At 39.2% G+C, this 23,412-nt stretch overlaps 1 protein-coding gene across 10 annotated transcripts in view; it reads left to right on the top strand.

The window, feature by feature from the left end:
• AAGAB (alpha and gamma adaptin binding protein) overlaps positions 1 to 23,412 on the top strand; it is a 98,344-nt gene that overhangs the window by 54,706 nt on the left and 20,226 nt on the right. For 9 of the 10 annotated variants that reach the window (XR_014242127.1, XR_014242128.1, XR_014242129.1 and 6 more), the window contains exons 6-7: positions 20,876 to 20,958; positions 21,798 to 21,894. Coding sequence is in view for 1 of the 10 variants with exons in the window: in XM_082383414.1 (XP_082239540.1) it covers positions 20,876 to 20,958; positions 21,798 to 21,894 (180 nt within the window). In the remaining 9 variants the exon portion in view is untranslated. The remainder of the gene's footprint in view (positions 1 to 20,875; positions 20,959 to 21,797; positions 21,895 to 23,412) is intronic. The other variant, XR_014242126.1, reaches the window with a different exon arrangement.

Here is a 23,412-nt window from a genome sequence, read left to right as displayed (position 1 = left end):
GAAGGTGTTAGGGAAGTATCTGTCCCAGGTCTCTCCTAGTTTCTGGTAGTTCTTTGGTTTATAGTAGCATAACTCCAGTCTTCACATGGCATTCTCCCTGTGTGCCTGTCTCTGTTCATGTCTTCTTTATGTAAGGGTAATAGTCATAATGAATTAAGGGCCTACCCTACCCCAACATGACTTCATCTTAACTAATTATATCTGCATATAAGGTAACATTCTGAGGTATGAGAGGTCAGAACTTGAACATATGAATTTGTGGGGGCAGGACGTAATTCAACCCATAACATATTTCTTTAGGAATTGCTGCCTGTGTGGTGTTTTTCTCTTTTGTAGCACTTGGCTGCCTCAACAAGTATGTTATGCTAGGTGAAGCACTGCAGAAAGGAATGAGAAAAATCATGTTTAAGTGAGCTTACCCCATCTTCCCTGAGATAAAGGGCCAAGTGGAAGATCAGTTTTATATAAGTAGAATATTTCATCTCAATTTTCCATTGATGCTTGAGTGTAAAGTGAGATGGGGCCCTTAAGCTTGCCTGAGATCTGATCTAACCCATATCATCATTGGAGAATTTCCTTCTGGCTTAGAAAGGTATTACTTCCTCCCCTTTCCCTCTCTCTTTCCTCCTTCTCACTTTATTCTTTCTAGGGGGAATCTAATGTGTCTGTTATGGTGAATTGCAAGGATATTAGATTTTATTCTGTTGCAGTAGCAGTCAGGTTAAGGCCATGATGGGTCTAGAAAAAATAGATTTTAGCCTACGTTGTCATCTCCCTGTTACCAAAAGAAACTCCATTTGAGGCTTGGTTCTTCCCATTCATTCATTCAGCAAATCCTTGTTGAGAATTTATCATGATGAGGCATTGCTGTAGACTGTCTTCACTATAAAAATACATTTAAGGTATGATACATAAACTGGATTAATTTGGAATAAAATTATATTCAGTGGTGCTTATTATATTTATGAGAAATATTTTCAGGAGAGCTTACTTGGCTTCAATCACTTTTTGAAAAATCTGTCACCCAAGTTTATACATTAAAGTACTGTCTTGTAATTTACATTTATAGCTATAAATTTAGAAGCTGGACTGAACATACTTTATTACTTTGGAATTACGGTCAAAGGTATTTTCTGAAAAAAATGCTCTTAGACACTAAACAATATTCTTTAAGAGAACTGCAAAGCAAAGAGGCACACTGGATTTTTCATGGTTCTCTGCCTTGAAGCATCTTTGCTTTATCTTTTTTTCTCTACAGTGGTGGTACATTGGTTTGCTGTTAACCAAATCCCAAAATATTGCCATTAGCTTAATACCATGTTTAAGAGGATCTTGACCTACATGGTATGAAGGAAAATTAACTATCTGCTCTCTAGAAGGAGTCCTAGATATGGAAATACAGTGACATTTGGCTGCAACCCAAGTATTAGGAAGTGTGGAGGACATCCTTGTGTAGCCCCACATCTTAGATTAGAGACAGAGCTTTATATGAATATATGTTGGGGGTCATATTACTGTTCCAGGATTGCCCTACCTCCTATGCTCTCTGCAGAGCCTTGCTTTGCTGGTGGTTTAAGTGAACTGTGCCTGCCTCTCAGCAGGCTGTTCTTGAATGTTGTCTGCCAGCAGGTGCTCAGACTGGTTTATTTATTTTTGGGTATCCATCTTTTCTACTTCCTTTTTCTCTTTCATTTCCCCCCTTTTCCTCTTTCTCTCCTTTTACTTTTCTCTTACTTTTTAAAAATTGTGGTTAAATATACATAGCATAAGATTTACCATTTTAACCATTTTTAAGTATACAGTTCAGAGGCATTAAATACATTCACATTATTGTACAGCTATCACCACTCAAAGCTTTTTAAACCAAAAAAATTTTAAAACAGAAAGCTGGTTGACAAAGTAAAGAAAGATATTAGAAGTGTTCTTTTTTGTTTGTTTTTCTACTGGAAATTCAATTATTTAATGAAAGATTTTTACATAAGATTTTAGAGAATAGTAAGAGAGGTAGCATACCTAATTCATTCTAAGGCTAGGTTAAAATCCAAATTTCTAAAGATAGTACCAGTAAAGAAAATTATCAGAGGCCATCTCATTTATGAGCATAGAAGCCATGATTTTAATCAAAATATTAGCAACCTTAACCCAGAAATACATAAAAAGAATATAATATGACCTAGTTGAGTTATTCCAAGGACTTAACATTCTTTAATATAAGAAAAATCTATTTAAATTCTCACATGAACAGGTTACAGGGGGAAAAAATCATATGATTATGGCAATCAATGAAAAAAGCATTTAAAAATTTCAAAATATGTACAGAGGGAGGAAATAAATTAGAAATGGACTCCTGTGGCAGAAATTGATAATACATAATATAGTAAATACCATACTGAATGTGAAACAGGGAAATGTGGACAGTGGTGTCACCTCTCAGTTTTAGGACACAAATGACTAGTTTTTCTGTTGTTGTTTTTATTAGAAAAATTACTATAATTGCAGTTGATTCTTTGAGATTATTACATTGCCAGTTATATAATCTCAGTTAATTATTTTTGAATATGTATTATGTATTTAGTATTTATCAAGCAGTAATGGAACATTGAGGTTATGCCATACTGGTCTTTAATTTTGGATTCAGAAAAATATTAGTTTGAATCTCTTTAAAAAAATCCATTTAAAAAGTGCTCAGTTTGAGAAAGCAGTTCCAAATCTAGTAAGGACTATGAAAATTTATTTGTTACAGCAAATATCTCTGAAAACATGCAGATTTGACTAGGGTTTTATTTCTTTGCAGTTTATTGGCCACTTGGCCTTCAAAAGTCAAATACTTAATCTGAAATTCTAGTAATTAAAAACTTAGAAATGAGTAGCTTCCTTCCTGCCTTCCGTGAAGATAAAGTGGACGTGTTTCCTAAATGGGACTTACTGATTTAAATGAATGGCCAGCTCAATTCTTTGCTTATTACAAGTCTGAACAACTTACCTGGCAATAGGATACCCTAATAATTTTTTGCCTCTAGTATTTCCCTTAAAAGTTAATGATACAGAAGATGGTTCTTTGGGACAGTAGTCCACCATCTTCTAGGTCAGCTGGCTTTCTGAAAAAGTTGTTATTCTTTGCCCCAACAACTTATCTCTCGATTTATTGATCTGTCATGCAGTATGAGCTTGGACTTGGTAACAAATTTTGGCAAGCCAGCCAGGAGCCTTGCTGCTCGTGGTCAGCAAGCATGGGTTGGGAAATTCTCAGGTAAGGGCCTAGCAGCTTCTAGGATCACTTGTCCGGAGGATCTTTCCATCAAAATTCCCCGAACCAGCACCAGCTGCCCCAGGGCTTGGCAGTTGGAGCAAGAAATTGACATCTGGGAGTCAGTGGGCTCCATACAGTAGGATAAGTCAAAAAAAAAGTTAATGATACACAGGGTGGGAGGGATAAATTAGAAGTATGGGATTAACATATACAAACTATATAAAATAGATAAGCAATAAGGATTTACTGTATAGCACGGGAACTATATTCGATATCTTGTAATAGCCTATAATGGAAAATAATCTGAAAGAATATATATATATATATATATATATATATATGCATAAATATATAAAATTGAATCACTTGGCTGTACACCTGAAACTAACACAATATTGTAAATCAACTACACTTCAACTGTAAAAAAAAAAAAAAAAAAAAAGAAATGAGGGGTATACTGTGGAGCTGAAAACACACACACACACATATACACACAAGTTAATGATACAGAAACAACCAAAGAAAAGATAAATTGGACTTCATCAAAATTAAAAAAACTTTTGTACTTCAGAGGACACTTAGGAAAGTGAAGTGATTACCCTCAGAATGGTAGAAAGTATTTGTAAACCATATGCTTATCTGATAAAGATCTAGTACCTAGAATGTGTAAAGAACTCTTATAGCTTAATAATAAAAAGACAACCCAATTTTTTAAATAGTGAAGGAGTTGAATAGACATTTTTCCAAAGAAGATACACAAATGGCCAATAAGCACATGAAAAGATGCTTAACATTGTTAGTCATCAGGGAAATCATAACCACAGTAAGATACCACTTCATACCCACCAGGTTAGCTATAATCTAAAGAGACAGTAACAAGCATTGGTGAGGATATGGAGAAATTAGAACCCTCATACACTGGTGGTAGGAATGTAAAATGGTGCTGCAGCTACTTTGGAACAGTAGTAGTTGCTGAAAAAATTAAACCATATGACCCAGCAATTCCACTCACAGGTATTATACCCAAGAGAATTGAAAACATATGTCCACACAAAAACTTGTGCACAGATGTTCCTAGCAGCTTTATTCATAATAGCCAAGAAAAGTGGAAACAACTGCTGAAAACAGTATCCATATGATAGAATATTATTCAAACATAAAAAGAAATGAAGCATGGATGCATGCTACAACATGGATGAACCTCCAGAAACATTATGCTAAGTGAAAAAATCCAGACACAAAGGCCACATATTTTAATGATTCCTCTTAAATGAAGTGTCCAGAATAGTTAAATTCATAGAGACAGAAAGTAGATTAGTGGTTCCCAGGGACTGGGAGGGGGCTTGGGGGTTTGGGGTATGAGGTTTCTTTTTTAGGGTGATGAAAGTGTTTTGGAATTATATAGTGATGATGGTTACACAACTTTGTGAATATACTAAAACCCACCAAATTTCATACCTTAAAGAAGGTGAAAGTTATGATATGTAAATAATACCTCAGTAAGAAGGAAAGAGGAAAGAAAGGGAAGGATGGAGGGAGGCAGGAAAAAAGGAAGGCAGGAAGGAAGGAAATAGTACCACTAATGATGTTAGAAGGGGTGGTGGTGGTGGAAGGAAATGAGGTGGTAACCATACTAATGCGCTGCTTATGTACATACATTATCTTAATCACAATATCCATAAGAGTTAGGCTTAAAGAGGTCAAGTAATTTCCCGAAAGTCGTGTAAGTCATCAGTTCTCAAACTTGTCTGCACACTGGAATCACCTGGGGAACTTTAAAAAGTACTGATGCCTGAATCTCACTCCTGGAGATTCTGCATTAACCGGTATGGTGTGAGGCCTGGGCATAGAGATTTAAAAAATCTTCTCCAGGTAATTATAATATGCAGCAAAGTTTGAGAACCACTAATATTAGCTGTTAAATATCAAAGCCTCTGATTTGAACTTAGATCTTTATAATTTTGAAGTCTCATGCATTTATTTATTTTTTTAATTAATTTATTTGTTAATTTATTTTATGGTCTTCATTGCTGCACACAGGCTTTCTCTAGTTGCGGTGAGTGGGGGCTACTCTTTGTTGCGGTGCACGGGCTTCTCATTGCAGTGGCTTCTCTTGTTGCAGAGCATGGGCTCTAGGCGCACGGGCTCAGTAGTTGTGGCTTGTGGGCTCTAGAGTGCAGGCTCAGTAGTTGTGGCGCACGGGCTTAGTTGCTCCGCGGCATGTGAGCTCTTCCCGGACCAGGGCTCAAACCCATGTCCTCTGCATTGGCAGGCGGATTCTTAACCACTGTGCCACCAGGGAAGCCCCTGAAGTCTCATGCATTTAACTACTATAACATGTAGGCTTATAAATTATTATGTTGTAATGAAATTTCTCCTTTACTGCTTTCTCTAAAGAATCAAGTAACAGTTTCCCATCCCAACACTGCTACTTAGCTTTGTGACCTTAGGCAGATCTGATTCTCTCTAGGCTTTATTTTTAATCTGGAAAATGAGCTTGGTCTCCATCCACGGCTCTAGCTGCACAGTGAAATCACCTGTGAAGCTTTTATGATCTCTACTGACTGGGTCTCACCCAGACTATTTATCTTAGAAGGGAGGGGTGGCTATAGTATTTTTTAAGTGCCTCAGGAATACATATATGCGGCCCTGGTTGAGAACCACTGATATAAATGATAGTCATCTAGTTCTAACTTGTAAGAGTCTGTGCTTAATCCATGGGAGTAAACTAGGCATTTTGAAAGCTGCATTAGCCCTCTGACTGACTTGCTTTCTCCCATTCCTAAATCACGTAATATTCGCGAGTCACTCCTCTGACTTACAAAGCCAGAGGAAAAAGACAGGACTGTGCCCAGTGTAGAGTCACCTAGAGGCAAAAGTGAGAATAGTGGGCCCTGTTCTCTGTACTTCCTTGGTACCTATTTCTAGTATGGGCTAGTATGATAAGATCACCAGTGCTTGTATTAAATAACCCTCCTTAAGATCAGAAAGAAATAATACAGCCTTTATAAGTACCTACCTGTCTGGGGTGCACTTGAGACTCTATGTGTAGCTGGATCATTTAAGTTTTTTTTCTGTTGACCTCAAATTTCTCACTGGTTCATAATTTTAGATCATTTTTCAAGTGTTTACTCATTCAGAAGAATACTTATTGAGTACTTACTATGTGCCAGGCATTGGTCTGTGTGCTTGGGATACATCAGTGAACAAAATAGACACAAATTTCTGTCCTTATGGAGTTTTCATTCTGGTGGGAGACATTAGTCAATAGATAATACAAGTAATTAGTAAGTTGTCCAATATATTAGAAGGCGATAAGTGATATGAAAAAAAATAAAGCGGGGTTAGGGGTATTGAGATTGCTGGGTAGATTGCAATATTAAATAGGGTGGTCAAGGTAGATCTTAAGAGCTTGAGATTTCAGGAAGGAGATGAGGCGTTTGCCATGTGATACTGGGAGAAGAGCTTAGCAGGCAGAGGGGATAGCTACAGCAAAGGTTGTAAGGAGAAAACATGCCTGATGTGTCTGAAGAATATCAAGGAATGCACTGTGTCTGAGGAGGGGAGCAGGTCAGAGAGATAATGGAGGACCAGATTATTTAGGGTCTTATAGGCCATCGTAGTAACTTTCACATTTTATCAGTGTCAACTGGGGAGCTTTTGCAGGGCTTTTGCTGAGTCGAAGAGTAACATGATATGACTTCGGGTCTGAAAAGAGCACTCTGGCTGCTTTGTGGAGAATAGATGGTGGAGGTGAGGAGGAACCAAGGTGATCTCTTAGGAGGCGATTGCAGTATTCCAGGTGAAAGATAGTGATGGCTTAGACCAGAATTGTAGCAATGGAAGGAGTGAGGAAAGGTCAAATTCTGGATCTATTTTTAGGTGATGCCAGCATGATTTCCTGATGTTGGATGTGAGGAATGAGAGATAGAGGGCAGTCAAGGAGGACTCCAGGGTTTGGGCCTGAGCAGTTTGAAGGATAGGATGCCATCAACTACAGTGAGGAAGCTGCAGTGAAGCAGACTTTGAGGAGCAGGGTGACATATCAGTAATTTAGTTTTGGTCATGTTAACTTTGAGATGGGCACTAGACTTCCAAGTGGAGATATCAAGTAGCCATTTGGCTAGATGTGTGGAGTTTGGGAAGAGAGGCACATGCACAACATTTAAAACCTTGAGCCTGGATGAGATCACCAAGGGAGTAAGTGAAGTAAATAAAGAGGACCAAGGACTTAGCAGAGGGACATTCCAACAAGAGGAAGATAGGGAGAAGAGAAGGAACCAGCCAGGGACACTGAGAAAGGGTGGTCAGTGAGGTAGGAAAACCAAGAGTGCAGGGTCCCAGAAGCACAAGTGGAATGTTGTCAAAGTGGAAGGAGTGGTCAGCTGTGCCAGATGGCGCTCACAGGTCAAGTAAGATGAGAACTGAGAATTGACCTTTGGATTTAGCAATGTAGAGGTCATCAGTGGCCTTAAGGAGAGCGGTTTTGGTGAAGTAGGTTTTTTTTTTTTAATTCTATTTTTGGCTGCATTGGGTCTTCGTTGCTGCACGTGGGCTTTCTCTAGTTGCAGAGAGCAGGGACTACTCTCGTTGTGGTGCACGGGCTTCTCATCACGGTGGCTTCTCTTGTTGTAGAGCACGGGCTCTAGGCACGCGGGCTTCAGTAGTTGTGGCGCATGGGCTTAGTTGCTCCACGACATGTGGGATCTTCCTGGACCAGGGCTCAAACCTCTGTCCCCTGCATTGGCATGTGGATTCTTAACCATTGCGCCACCAGGGAAGCCCTGAAGTAGGTTTAAGAGAGATTGGGAAGAGAGGAGTGGGAGATGGTGACTATAAACCACTCTTGAAAATTTTTGCAGGAAAAAGGAGCAAAGAAATAGGTGGATGCTAGTGAGAAGAGTGTGCTTGAGTTTTGTTATTTTTTTAAGATGAAAACAAGAGCAGCATGTTCATAGGCTGAAGGGAAAGATCCTGTAAAAAGTGGAAAAAACTGATGGAGAAGAGAGAAGGGAGAAGTGCTGGAGGGATATCCTTGAGTAGGTGAGAGAGGGCGGGCTCTAGTGGAGGGGTGGGCGGTGGATGGGAGGGGGAAAGTGGATCTGTGGAAAGAGGCAAGAAGGGAGTATGTGGGTGCAGATGTTGCTGGGTGGAGAGATGTGGCATGGAAATCTGTGGAATTTTCATCTGATTGCCTCAGTTTTCTCAGTGAAGTAGGAAGCCAGGTTATCAACTGAGGGCAGAAGGAGGTTGCATTAGGATTTGAGGAGAGAGGAGAAAATATGAAAGTCATCTAGGAGAGTAAGAGAGTAGACGAACCTAGGGATGTAAAATAAAGTTAGAATGATAAAAATAAATGACTGCCAGACAGCACGAAGGGGCTCACTTGAAATTTGGTGTGATACGTTTAAAGTGAAGCCAGGCAGCATGAGTGTGGGGGGTAGGGGGTCTTTTCCTCAGCTACCTTAAGCTACATGGGTACAGCCATGGAATCACCAGTTGTGCTTTTACCAAGCAAGGGTATCATGGCAAGAGAGGCAGGGGATTATATTAGGTTGTGTACATAAGGGAATGATTGTAATGATTGACCATGGAATTTAAGCTGGGTGAGAAAGGGAGAGAGAAAATCAGTGGGGAGAGGCTCAGTGAAAAGGTGATAGTTTTGAGGTCCCAGTGGCTGAAGGATAATTGGGTTGAGCTACTATAAGGGAGGGAGTGAGCTGGAAAGATAGGTGGTGGTCAGAGAGTAGGATGCACAAAATTGAGATCATGGAGGGGTTGTAGTTGGTAATAATATGGGAATGTACGGCTGAAGTTGGTAGAGGACAACATCCGTAAAATGGAACTTTAATGAACCAAGAGTCAGGTTCTTAGAAGGAACATTAATATGTATATTTAATTTGCTAAGTATCCAGACAGAAGTAGTATTGGAGAAAATAACATTGAGCCAGTAATTAAAATTGTGAAGAGGGATTTCCCTGGTGGTCCAGTGGTTAAGACTCCGTGCTCCCACTGCAGGGGGCATGGGTTCCATCCCTGGTCAGGGAACTAAGATCCCGCATCCCGCATCCTGCATGCCGAGGGCGCAGCTGGAAAAAAATTGTGAAGAAATGAGGGGGGGTGGTTGGGTGATCTGTTGGATGATGGTAGCAAAGTGTCTTAGGCACTTGCCTTCATATACAGTCTGTGTGAGAATATCAGTAGGCTTTTATATTCAGAGGAGGTTTTAGAAGTAATTTAATCCAGTGATTCTCAACTGAGACTCACTGGGAGTAGGGTAGTGTATATCAGATACTACACACATCCTCTAGAGGTATTTGCCCGGCTCCCATTGACGATCACTTTAACTAGTAAGCCAGTATTACCAGTTGACTGATAGGATGTCTTATCTCTCGAATGCATTTAGATAGAAAACTCATAGTAACTTTTTTTTTTTTTTTAATAAAAATCAATTACTTTTATTTTTTTTATTTTTTATTTTTTTATGCTGGAATGTTCATTGACTTTTTTTTTTTTTTCACACACACACACACAGTATTTTATTTTTACAAGAGATAAATAGACTGACACCAAGCATTGTACATGGATGACCACAACAAAAGCAACAATGATTGCAATTACCAAACATGAAACACACTCATACTATGTCATAATATTGACATTCAGTCCAGTAATCCTCCAGTGTAACAGCTCCTTTACTTTGCAGTGAAAATTGGTTTGTATATTCTTTGCCTCTGAGTCCTTGTGGGATTTTTTTTTTTTTTTTAAATTCAGACAGAAAGTCACAAAAATTATACTCATCCTCATCAGTTCACTCAGAAAACTCATAGTAACTTTTGAGCTAGTCTGTTCTATCCAGTACAGGAATGGTTTCTATAGCATCCTTGCTAGATGATTGTCCATCATTTTTGGTTGAATGCTTCTAATAATAGATACCTCAGTACTTTATGAAGCAGTCCTAGAAGCAGTTAATTGCATAGGGAAGTCAGAGAAGTGTCCTGTTCATTCTCAGCAGATAGAATATCTTAGGCTGGTAGTTTGGGGAAAGGATATTTTACTTTGTGTCATAGAGCTGAGAGCAGTGGTGAAAATTTTCTCTACAATGTATTTTCCCTGTGTCTCCCTATTACTGGCTTTCACTGTAATCACTCACTCTTCTTTCTAGTCCTCCTAGGAGGTGAAGAAAGTTCCAGTGCACATGATTTAGCTCAGAGCTATTGAAGTGATCAAGGGGATGGGAAGAATGGAGATTGTCTAAAGTAATGATCTTGGAAAAACCAAAACTGAGAAGAGATTTAATTGGAATATGTAGTGTAGGGTATGTATAGGGTAAATATGGACTTGATTTCCCAAATCCCAGGAGGTAATTTATGGAGTACATTACACTAAGAGATGATCCAGGCAGAAAGTAGAAATGGTTCATAAGGGACTGCAATGAATTCTCATGAATGACAGTTGTGCCTGATTCAAGTTAGGAAGGCACTTGGCCTAAACTTTTAAGACTTTTTTTTTGGAGAGCAATCATGTTTTACTCCCCAATATTTTTCTATGCAATATTTTTTCTACCAAGCCTTGTTACCGGCTGTACAGATTACATGTTGTTGAATTTTATAGAATTTAATAAGTGGCATTGTTTTGTTTGCTATGCTAGTGTGTGTGAATTAGCCAGAAAAAGCATTTAAATAGAACATAGAATCTCCATGCATGCTTCGGGCATGACGTCTTCCTTTCACAGATGGGGAAAATGAGGCCTCAGGGAAGCTCTAGAGGTGACTTGCCCATATGCAAACAGTGAGTCAGTAGCTAAGGTGAGACCAGAGGGTAGGTCTCCTGACCCAGGAGTGTTGTGTGTTTTTCCATGACAGTGTGTGGATTTACGTTATTGGCTGGTTAGAGAAATGAACACAGAGTAGTTAAATAATTTACCCAGGCTGCATGGGAAATTATTGGCAGAGCCAGATGAGTTCATTCCCTATAGAACTCCCTCAGCCAAGGTGTTCTGCTGGCATGAGTAGGGTTTTAATGAGACAGGTAGGAAGTAATGATCATATCTGAGTTTTTGGACTTTTTTACTTATTGCATTTTAAATAAATACTTTCAAAAAGGCTGTCTGAAACAGTGTTGATACTAACTTTATCCCATTGTTCTGCACTTAATCCAAAGTACAGATAAGGCTCCTGGATAGTTAATGTAATAACTATCCAGTTATACATAGTGAAAGATAGTTTATTTTAAATTATTTCACTTAGAGTCACAACAGATTATTCTCTTTAGTTTGAGTTAAGACTAATTTGTGCCTAGTATGTACTCAGTTAATGTCTTTCTGTTACTTAATTTCACATTGTAAAAACAAACAAGTTAAATTATAGTACTACAGTTGTAGGCAAATTATTATTCTAGAAAGAGATTTATAAATCTTCTTGATATAGAAATATAATTTCTGGGTTAACTTATAATAACCTAGTTTCATATTCTTGGCTCTACCAATGTCTTGTTTCACAAGTGAAGCATTCATTCTTAACAGGGCATTATCCACCCCCAAAGGGGTGAAAATTGATTCTTGGGGGGGCAAAAAAATGTAATCTTTTTACGTATAAAGCACAGATATGCATATAATGTGTAAACATAGATATAGTATATCTGTGACATTAATATTTCAATGGGGAGGGTATATCATAATTAGGAAACAAATGTCTAGAGAGGCCCTGAGGGGGCATGTCTTTGTCCCCAGTTCCTGGCACAGAGCTCCTAATTTAATACAATAAATTACTATTTGGTTTTTGTCCTGGCTCCTAAAACAACTCGAGAACAGTAAAGGTGAAAATAGCATCTTTTGTTAATTCATTAACAGGCCCCTTTAAACCACACTGGAGTTTATGTTAATGGAATGACTTTTGGAAAGACCCTGAGGATGGGAGGCTGGTTGCCAGGGGAACCAACCAGTGATTAGATGGTTGGAACTTTCAGCCACCCCACCCCACCACTGACCTCTGAGGAGGGGAGTAGGCCTAGAGGTTGAGTTAATCACCAATGGTCAATGATTTAATCAATCATTTACTTCCAATAAAAACCCTAAGCAGTGGGATTTGGAGTTTCCAGATTGGTGAACACCTTGAGGTGCTGGGAGGGTGGCATACCTGGATACCTTGCTCTATGCATCTCCCCCATCTGGCTGTTCCTGTTATATTCTTTTATAATAAGTTGGTAATCTAGTAGGTAAACGATTTTCCTGAGTTCTGTGAGGCATTCTAGCAAATTATCAAACCTGAGGAGGGGTTCATGAGGAACCCCAGTTTATAGCCAGTTGGTCAGAAGTATAGGTGACAACCTGAGCCTTGCAGTTGGTGTCTGAAGTTGGGGGTGGGGTGGGGAGTAGGGGGACAGCCTTGTGGGACTGAGCCCTTGACCTGGGGCGGGGGTGGGGGTGGGTTCTGTGCTAACAACAGGTAGTTAGTGTCAGAATTGTGTTAAATAGTAGGACACCTAGTGGGTGTCCTCCAAGAATTGGAGAATTGCTTGGTGTGGAAAAAACCACACATCTGGTGTCAGAAGTGTTGGTTATGAGTAGAAAAGGAAACAAGTTTTTCTTTTAGGGGCTATGATGAAAGCAGTTGAGAAACACTGAGGGGAAGGATCTGGTTGTACATACTAAGCTCTACCTTAGAGGAAATCTCCAGATGTCATTGTGTTCACTGTAAAGGTCAGACTTCTAAAGAGGTCAGCATTTCCACCATATGCATTAGAGGCCTCAAATGGTCCAGGAAATGAAGTGGTTAGAGATGCCTTTACAGCTTGGCAGGGTTTTTTAGATGTCTCCATCCACATCAATTTGCTCACTGTATAACCTTCCCTATACTGTCTTTCCTCACATTTCCTCTACGTGAAAATCTGGCTGTGACGCAAGAAGAGGGATGTTGGTAAAATCTCAGTTCCTGTTAGAGCTGGGCTTATGGCTGTGGAGACCTATCATTTGGGTCTTTTATAATTTGATAATGTCCTCTTACTATCATGAAAGAGAAACTGAGGGGGCAGTGCTTTATGCCAAATGTGACAAATTTTAAAAGTTGATTCCCCGACTCCCACCTCCCTTTTTGGTCTCCGGTGTGGTTGTCTTCTCTTTCCGTTTGTCTGGTACATCAGAACGCCTAGTTGCAAAGTACTTTGTTATCATTAGATGACAGAGGCATCATGCTCAGTACTGTGCCTTGAACTTGGGAGGCACTCGATAAATGAGATTTGGTTTTAAGATCAAGGAAAAGAAGTTGGTTAGTAGAAGTCTGATGACATGTTTTGTTTTGTTTCAGATGAAGTTGTCACTCATTGTTTCACATAGGAAAGTAGCATTATGCACAGTGTCCTTGTTTAGAGTGTCAGTTTAACATTACCCCCAAGCTCCCCACCCCCTACCCCAGGCTTTGTCACCTGAGCACTGGTGAGTACCACGGGGGGTTTAGTTGGCTCTTGGGTGTTCGGTGGGTTTTTGTTTGTTTGGTTTTGGTTTTATTTTTTACAAATACCACCACTGAGAGAAGGGCCAGGAAGGGAAATTCTGTGATCTTTTAGTGTTTCTAATCAGTGAAGGAGTGATTAGACTAAACATATATTACAGGGTTGTGACATTGATCCCCGAGTGGTAAGCAGTAATTGTGGAGATTGGATTTCAAAAGCTCTGACAATTTACTTTCAGTTTATCTATTATAATATTTAATATCCAGTGATGCAGGTGGGTAAGGATTAAGTGGAATTAATAGTAGAAACAGTTCTTTCTTATGGTACTTTTCTATGCCTTCCCATTATAAACGAAAAGAATTGATCATCTGTTAATGTATGTTCCTCTGTATGTACTTGGTTACAAAGAACCGTGGCAGAAATCCCAGATTTCATTTTAAGGAATCCTTTGCAACTGATGTACAGAGCATTGTCAAGAATTGAGTACCAAAACACAAGATCTGTCTGGCTACCTGATACCTGGGCTACTCGCCTGAGAACGTAGACGGCTACTACCTTTAATATAATTTTTTTTTAAGAGAGAGTAAAAAAAAAAAAAAAGTGATGGTTAAATAAAAACTTGAATTTAATGTCACAGAAAATAAAACAACATCAAATTAGTGAACGGAAGAATGGTTAATGAAGAAGGTTCTAGTGGGGTCTGTCTCTGCCTGGGTGATTTTTTTTTTTTTAATAAATTTATTGGCTGCATTGGGTCTTCGTTGCTGCGTGCGAACTTTCTCTAGTTGTGGCGAGCAGGGGCTACTCTTCATTGCGGTATGCGGGCTTCTCATTACCGTGGCTTCTGTTGTCACGGAGCACAGGACTCTAGGTGCACGGGCTTCAGTAGATGCAGCATGCAGGCTCTAGTTGTGGCGCACGGGCTTAGTTGCTCCGCGACATGTGGGATCTTCCCGGACCAGGGCTCGAACCCATGTCCCCTGCGTTGGCAGGCGGATTCTTAACCACTGCACCACCAAGGAAGTCCCCTGCCTGGGTGATTTTGGGAAAATGGCATCATGTCTCTGGACTCCAGTTGCCTAACCTCTAGGATAGAGTAGAATTATATCAACATTACATTCTACAGAACTGAGTTCCTTGAGACAGAGTGAGTTGTTCTCATTTTTTTATCCCAGCACCTAATATTGTGGAACTGAAAAAATGATTTGAATAATCTGTCAGTCCTCTCACTGTGAATGTTGTGGTCAAAAATTAAGTAAGATACATATTGATTTTTAGGTAGAGTGCATAATTTGGAGGAGTGTGTGTTGTAAGAGCAGAAGGGGAAGGAGGAATTGTGAAAAATTAGAGAAGATGGAAGGCAATAAATGTATGGGTAAAATAATGAGACTTTGTTTTTTAAAAAATCACCCCCAAAATTGTCCATAGGCAAACAAATGGTGGGAAATCACTTCAAATTAGTCACCACGAAGGCACTGCAGGCCTCCTTCTGTGGCCACCTTGCAAAACATTTTTGGTAGTCATTCTTTGGAATTATTTTTAGAGCTGGTTATGAACCACATAAGAAAAGTCATCTTTTTCTTCATGGTAAAGTTTTGTTTCGTTCACTCTCATTATTCCCCACACTTGGTTCTGAATGGTTTTTGACTTGATTGTAAACATTCCCTTGAGGATTTTCAAGAGGGTGCTTCAGGCTCTGGAGATAGGACTTACAGTGGAACCATTATTAGAATTAGTGTAAAGCTTTCCTTTACAACTTTGGTAAAAAACAGTACTCATTCTGATGTTTAATTCAGTTTATTAAGAATTTGTGTGTATGCATGCACAGAAAAAAAGAATAGGAGGACATTTACCAAAGTATTAATTGACATCTTTGGTGATTTAGTTTTCTTCTTTACACTTTTCTCTATTTTCCAAATTTTATACAATGAACATATCATTTACAGTCAGGAAAAAGGGCAAAAAAACATAGTCTGGTTACTTTCTGGTCACCAGAAAGTTCATTATATGTTCAAGTATTGTCAGAGACAGTTCTTGACTTGTGAGCACGTGTCCCAGGTGTCAGAGGGAGAGCAGAGATTCACTTTTCTGAATCCAAAGCTGATGATGGAGCCAGATTTATTGCTTAAGCCTATTTTCCTAAAGAAGCAGTGTTTTTAATAATATACTTTAAAGTTTTACCTTTTTCAAGCAGTAGTTTAGTAAAAGAGAATAGATTGTTTCTAATTCTTTTGTGATTTTAAAAACATTTCATTTCCATTTGTCAAACAAGTGGAATGTGAGATAAAGTATACGCTTATTTTCCAACCTTCTCTAACGCTTGCAGTCTCTGTCTGACAGTCATGCCAGGCTGTCAGCGGATATCTCAGCATCCCCCCTGTACACTTAGCGCTGTGCTGGGCGCTGTGGAAGGTGGAAGAACCCTTAGCTCCTGTCTCTGTCTGCAAGGAGTTTATAATATAGTTCAGGATGGCAGATAGACTCAAGATAAGTATTTATACTAGCACAGTAAGGACAACAAGGCAAATGGCACTGAGGGAGCTGAAATCATCCAGAGAAGTTTCCCAGAGTAAGGGGAGGATATTTGTAATGCTGACAGGAGGTAAAGGTAGAATCTTAAATGCTTTTATTATTTTTCCATTGAAAAATCCTTCCAAGAAATGACTTAAAACCTGAGCGTTATAGCCCCAAATTTCCTGTCCTAATTAGATCTATATCAGTGGTTCTCAACTGGAGGCAGTTTTGCCCCCCTCTCCCCGGGGGACATTGGCAGTGCTATAGGCATTTGGTAGTATAGGCGGGGATGTACAGGACGCCCCCTTGCCCCTCGTCCCCATACACACTCAAATGTCTATAGTGCTGAATTTGAGAAACCCTTGTCTACATATACTTGAGGGACAGTGAAGGGACACTGGGGCCTAACCACCTGTCTGCCACTAGTTTTATGTGACCATTGCCTCCAGGAGTTATGGGGGCTGGGCTGGGATAAATTAATGAGAGGCATTGAAGTGGCATATGATTAATTTTTCAGTCCTCAGCTGTTCATCTTAGTTCAGTTGAAATCAGTCTAAACCAGGGAAGTAATGAAGGATTACTGACAAAAGAGAACTATATGTGAATAAAAAGATATCTTTTTGCACTTAATCCAAGTTTGTGTTGTCATATTCAGTATTTGTATATCAAGCATTGACTGTCTCTTTGCTCTTTGTATGATACCTGTGAGCTTAATGGAAATTAATTAGAATCAGAGAGTTCTGGATTTCACGTTCAGGTTCTAGCTATGTGACTTTGAACAAGTTACCTAATCTCTTCAAGTTATACTTTACTCTGTAAAAAATATAATAAATCCTCTGTAGAAGAAGATAAATAAGTGTGCCTTTAGATTTGTAAAGAGATATCCGAATATTTCATATATTTCAAGTTTTCTTGAAACTTCCCATTGAAAAATAAAATAAAAGCTCCTCCACAAGGCTTGAGAATTTCCCATTGCTAACCTTTATTCTAGGGGCTATGGTTTTGTTTCTGACACTTCCTGGAAGAATTTTATGCAAATGACCAATACTGAATTAGTGTTTTTAGGACCAGAGTTTAGTATACTTACTATTCCTTCTAGAAGAACTTATTTTACATCACTTAACAACTTCCCCTTTCTGCAGCTCTGAAGTTCCAGAAGAATCAGCTGAGTAGGTAGATTAATTTATTCCTTCCTAGTGTAGTATTTTGAGGTGTCAATAAAACCAGAGATGCTAAAGCCAATTTCAACAACTATCTGCTAAAAGAATAAATCCTTCTTAGTGGGGATGACATTTCCATGCCCTGAATCCTGGGGAGAAAAATCTGGCAAACAAGAAAAGATTCAGGTAATTCTTTTCTGTGAGAACAATAGTTTTACAGTGGGTGCACATGGGCAGAATTTTGCTAAACATTGAACTAGGGAAAATGGAGAGTTTCTTTAAAACCATAGGTGTATAAAAACATCCAGGTTTTTTTACCAACATTAATGTGTGAGCAGTCTGCTTTGGATAAACAAAAATGAATTGCTTTTCTAATTGTGAAAATTTATATGTCTCTAACTTCCCTAAAATATAAGCAGTGGTCAAAAAGAGTCATGTACCACAATGTTCATTGCAGCTCTATTTACAATAGCCAGGACATGGAAGCAACCTAAGTGTCCATCGACACATGAACGGATAAAGATGTGGCACATATATACAATGGAATATTACTCAGCGATAAAAAGAAATGAAACTGAGTTATTTGTAGTGAGGTGAATGGACCTAGAGTCTGTCATACAGAGTGAAGTAAGTTAGAAAGAGAAAAATAAATACCGTATGCTAACACATATATATGGAATCTAAAAAAAAAAAAAAAAGGTTATGAAGAACCTAGGGGTAAGATAGGAATAAAGATGCAGACTGCAGACGTAGAGAATGGACTTGAGGACATGGGGAGGGGGAGGGGTAAGCTGGGACGAAGTGAGAGAGTGGCATGGACTAATATACACTACCAAATGTAAAATAGATAGCTAGTGGGAAGCAGCCGCGTAGCACAGGGAGATCAGCTTGGTGCTTTGTGACCACCTAGAGGGGTGGGATAGGGAGGGTGGGAGGGAGATGCAAGAGGGAGGAGCTATGGGGACATATGTATATGTATAGTTGATTCACTTTGTTACAAAGCAGAAACTAACACACCATTGTAAAGCAATTATACTCCAATAAAGATGTTTAAAAAAAATTTAGAGAAAAAAGAAATATATATAAGCAGTGGAACAGAGTGAACTCACATTAGTTGACTAAATTCTCCATTGTTTATAAGAAAATACTGAGCAAAAGTTCTTCCAGCTTTTATTAGCCTGAAACCTGATTATAAACTCATAGTCATCTGTGGACCTTTAAAGGATTCTGGCATTTAAGGTTCTTTTTTTTCTATTAAGTAATTTAAAATACCTAATTCAGAGCTAACTATCAAGAGTAGCTAAAGAATGCCATTTTACTTTATAAAATCACAAATATCTAGAGCAGAAAGGACCTTAACAACCATGTCTAGCAACCCTCTTTTTTTACAGATCAGAGGATTGAGGCACAGAAAGATTGATTGACTTGTCCAAGGTCATAAAGGTGGGCAGAGCCAGGAGTGGAATCCAGGTTTTCTGACCACTAGCCCAGTCTTCTTCCCACTATTTGGACTTTTCCATAATTTTATTCACTGTTAGAATTGGGACATTCAGTTTTTTTTTTTAATTGTGGTAAAATACACAGAGCATTTAATCATTAAACATTTAAAAATCTCTTTAAATAGGCAAACACATGAATATGGAACAAAAGTCAAAAGGTGCACAAAGGTTTATGGTACACGGTGACTAGTTCAGCTCCCTCTCACTCCTGTGCATCCCAGATCCCCTTCTTGGAGGCAGCCACTGTAAATAATGAGGCATTTTAAGTAGACCATTTTGGTCTAATAACGTGTCTAAACTGACATTGTATTGTATTATTCTTCAGGGATTGCAGTTTGGCCTGCCAAGTTTAGGTAATGCCCAGCAAAGGAAAAACATAAGCCGTGGAATTGGAATATGGAGAGAGATTTGTGAACTGATTTGAAAATTACCCACAGTCCAAGTTATTTCCAGTAATAGAAGTGAGGGCTCTCTTGCATCAGTACTCTCTTACTCAGATAATGCCTTTTGTACAAAGAGCCTAAAGTATTTTATAAGAGCTCTCATGTATCCTCATGACATGTAAAATCCCTGAGTACTGCATAACTGCGTACAACTGCTTTAGAGTCTATAGCACATTGGCCACAAGAAAGAATTATGTTGATGTTTGAATAAACACCCCCAGGCTCTGTGAAACCATCAGTGTGGGACATCACATGGATCTGCTTCTCCCAGCTTCTGAGCCTCCACGGCCTACCTGATAAAACAGCCCCTGGTTCTTGGATGGGGTGCATCCAGGTATTGGGGCTGGAGAGTTCCTCACAGACTGGACAGGTTGGCTGAAGGAGTGAGAGGGGGCTCCAGGAGTACATGTGCACCTTTGGTTGTGGAGCAGGAAAAGCAGCAGGGCAGCAGCAGGCTCTTGGTACCGCACAGCGCCTTTGTAGCCTTAAAGCACAGGTGCTGACTCTGGTAGACAGCCGCGTGCAGTAAGTAGGCGACTACCCACGTGGTGAGAGGTCAGCCTGGGAAAAGCTGCAGGCCCAGACCCCACATGCCACAGTCGGGCTTCCTCCTAGTTTAAAAGGCAAATCTTCCCAAGTGAAAGGGAAGAAGAGGAGACTGCAAGTGGTTATCTTTCTGTGATACTTTGTGTGACTATCTGACAACAGGTGTCACCTGGCAAGGGAGAGGACCTAGGAGGTCTGCAGGTTGTTTTGAAGACAGATGAGAATGGGTCCAGGGAAGCTATAGGGAGAGGAGAGGCGAGGTGGGAAGAAGTTGTCTTTCTGAGAGAGCAGTTCTTTGACTTCTGTACCACTAGACTCTTGAATTGTGGGTTTCACATTCTACTCTCAGGCAGTGTTTTTTTGTTGTTGTTTTTTGGTTTTTTTCCAATTTTCCTGATCCTAAGGACTCTCCTGGAGTACTTGCTAAAAGTTCAAATTCCTTGGCCTCTGTTCCATAGATGCTGCCTCAGTCTGAGGTTGGGTCCTTGAATACTGGGTAATTTTAATAAGCGTCCAGGTGATTCTGGGGGACGCTGTCAGATCAGGACTGGGTTCTGATATTTCGCTCTAGATTTGTCCTCCATTATAAATATAAACATTGAAAGAGTTGGGAACATTAACTGCATAAACAGAGCTTTATTTCAAGAAAGCATGGATGTTCATTTCACCTGATAATAATGCCTTGGCATTGATTCTTTTTAATGTTTTTTAATTGTTTAAAACACTGAAGTATTAGTTCATAGTAACTATTAAAACATCAGTTCTGTTAATCTTTGCAAACAGAACTACTGAAAGGTCTTTTGTTTGTTGTAATGGCCCTGCGGTATATTTGACCTGGACTAATACTATGTGATTTAAAGTTATCCAGAATTTAGAGTTTTGTAATTTATAGTAACTGTTTTTTATAGTTAGAACTTTTATAATGAGGAAATAGCTATCATTTCATCATCACAGTCATTTTAACAGTTTTAAATGTAAATTAAAAATTTCAGTGATTGTATTTTTTCTTTTCAGATAGGAACCAAGGCTTTAACCTTCTCAGCTCATTGGCTGGAGCAAACCATAGCACTGGATCAGCAGAGACCTGCCACTCAGAGGTAAAGATTTTTCCTGGATCTTTTCTCTTCTTTGGCTTTAATTTCTACTCGTCATTATGAATCTTTACACCATTCATCATTTTCTCCTTTCCATTTAAGAAGTGGCAGAGAATATTAGCAATAGATAAAAGGAGAACCTAAAACAGCCCTCTTCATGCCTGCTGCCTGTTAAGAGCAGGCTAGTTCGGCATTAAAGCAGTAAGCCCTTTCGAGATGTTTGCAATTTGGGCTGTTCCATGTGTTTTTGCTAGAGTGCTTTTAAAAATGTGCTAGGATTTCCTTAAGGTATAAAGTTGCCCCCAAATCTTTAAATATAAAATAAAATTAATGGTTCTTTTTAAGTACTTCCTGTGTCCTGTACAATCTGAGGCAAGGTCCTTGCCCTTAATGAGCTTAAATAGGCTGATTTCAACCCTCTGTCCTCAAGGACTTTGGTCCAGGTCTGCCTTGGTTGGCAGGTTGGAACCACGAGCACATTATGTAGTGCCACATTGTCTTTCTGGGACCTTCTTCCTCAGTCTCCGAGCTGTTTGTGATAGGATCTTATACATTTTCAGATTTTGAATAAAACATGATCTTAAAGCAAACAATGTGTTTTAATAGTCAATAGCAAAATCATAATACTTTTTAATTTTTCCTTGAGGAGAAACACTGCTGAGTTAGTGAACTTTTAGCCTTTTGTTTAATGTGACCTTGATCCTTCTTCCATCTCTCTTTGTGTCTGGCTCCTATTACTGCTTCTCCAAAGCTAACCAGTGGGTGGAAGTGCGAGCCTTTTTGGATTTAGTTCGGAAGCAACCTCCTGTTAAATTGTTGCTTGTGTGTATTTTCCTCACCAGCAGCCCCAGTTGCCAGCAGCAGAGAGGACTGAACCCCTCTTGGATAATCGAGGTGGTGCATCTAATACAACAGACACTCAGGTCGATAGCATCGTGGGTAAGCGCCTCTCTGGCTGCTAAGTGACAGCTCTGTGGAACTTGCAGTAGCCCATGTATCGGGGCATAAATCATCCAAGGGGAAACTGACTTTAAATGAGGACGAGGGAAGGAAATTGATAGTGCACCCCAAATGAATGTTAACCTTGTGGACCGGCTGTCAGAAAAAGGAAGGAGAGTAAATACATTACAAATCTGTGGGCGCCATTGTCCTGCTGATTCTCTCAGCAGGATCGTGATTACGATCATCTTAGCTAGAGCAGACAGAACCAGGTGGTGAGACAGCTTTATATCTCCATATTACACAGTTTTTTCATAGTATTTCACAGTAGTCAGAATTGATGGTAACAAGAATACTATAGCTTTATAAGCCCTCCCATATCTTTTTGAAATTCTTTTATGTCCACATTCTCATTTGGTAATGAAGTTTGGCAGAGAAGTTATTTTACAGAGATGAAGATGAGGCCCAGAGCAGTTTAATAACTTGTCCAAGGGCACCTAACAAGAAGGTCCTAGAGCTGAAACTGGAATCCAGTTTACTGCCCCAAAGCCAGAAAGCCAAGGAGCTTAGTTAACAATAACTATAAATGTTCTTTTGTCGGGGAGCTACTGATGTCACTACTTCTTTTTATGCCACAAAGGACCCATGTGCAGTAATAAGTTTTAAAAACTTTTTTTTTTCTGTTTGTAAGATAATCCATGTAGAAAACTCAAATGATTGGTTATAGAAACATATTAAGAAGGAAAAATTGGTATATAATCTCTTCCTCTCTAGTTTATTAAACCTCATCCTCTCAGTTGAACCCTTCATATTAGCTTCTAAACCTGCTAAAATCTCTGCCATGAAAACAAACCATTGACCACACTGAAGGAGGTGAGGAAAATAACTAACTTAAAGAATTTGGGAAAATGGTATTCTGACTGGATACCATGAGGCCAAAACCAAAAAGAAATGAACAGAAATCCTGCACTCTGTTTAATAAATTTGATTCTTACAGGGGTATGGGTTCGAAATTCTGAATATTTATATGTAATATATTTTATATATATTACAGTTGAAAGAATAAGAAAATATAGCATAGATAATGAGAGCTAAGTTTCTCACTGTCAGAGAAAGAAGTTACAAATAAGGAAAGGGGAAGGCTGGGATGAACCCTTTGGTACTGAACTAGAATTGAAGGTATCAGTATGAACTCTTGGATTTTAAAATATAGTTAGAGCAGTAGAGAAATAAATATAGATATGTGTATGAATGTGTAAATACATATATATATTTCCTAGCTCTGTCCACTGGGAGGACCTAGAAGCAATAATAATAGCAGTGGACATACTTAGCACTTAGATCTTGGTTTCTAAATACCATTCTCCAAGAAAAGGTACCAGGGCTACTTGGAGAAGTGGTTGATTCAGGGCTGGGGCAGGAAAAATGCAGGATGAACGTGGAGCATCATGGTGCCAGAAAGTAAGGAAGTGCTCAAAAAAAGAATGGGGGCATGTTGAAAGGGCACAGGAACCAACC

This window comes from Balaenoptera borealis (genome assembly GCF_965194805.1).
Source record: "Balaenoptera borealis genome assembly, chromosome: 3".
NCBI classification, from domain to species: Eukaryota; Metazoa; Chordata; class Mammalia; order Artiodactyla; family Balaenopteridae; genus Balaenoptera; species Balaenoptera borealis.
This window is presented reverse-complemented; position numbering and strand designations above follow the sequence as displayed.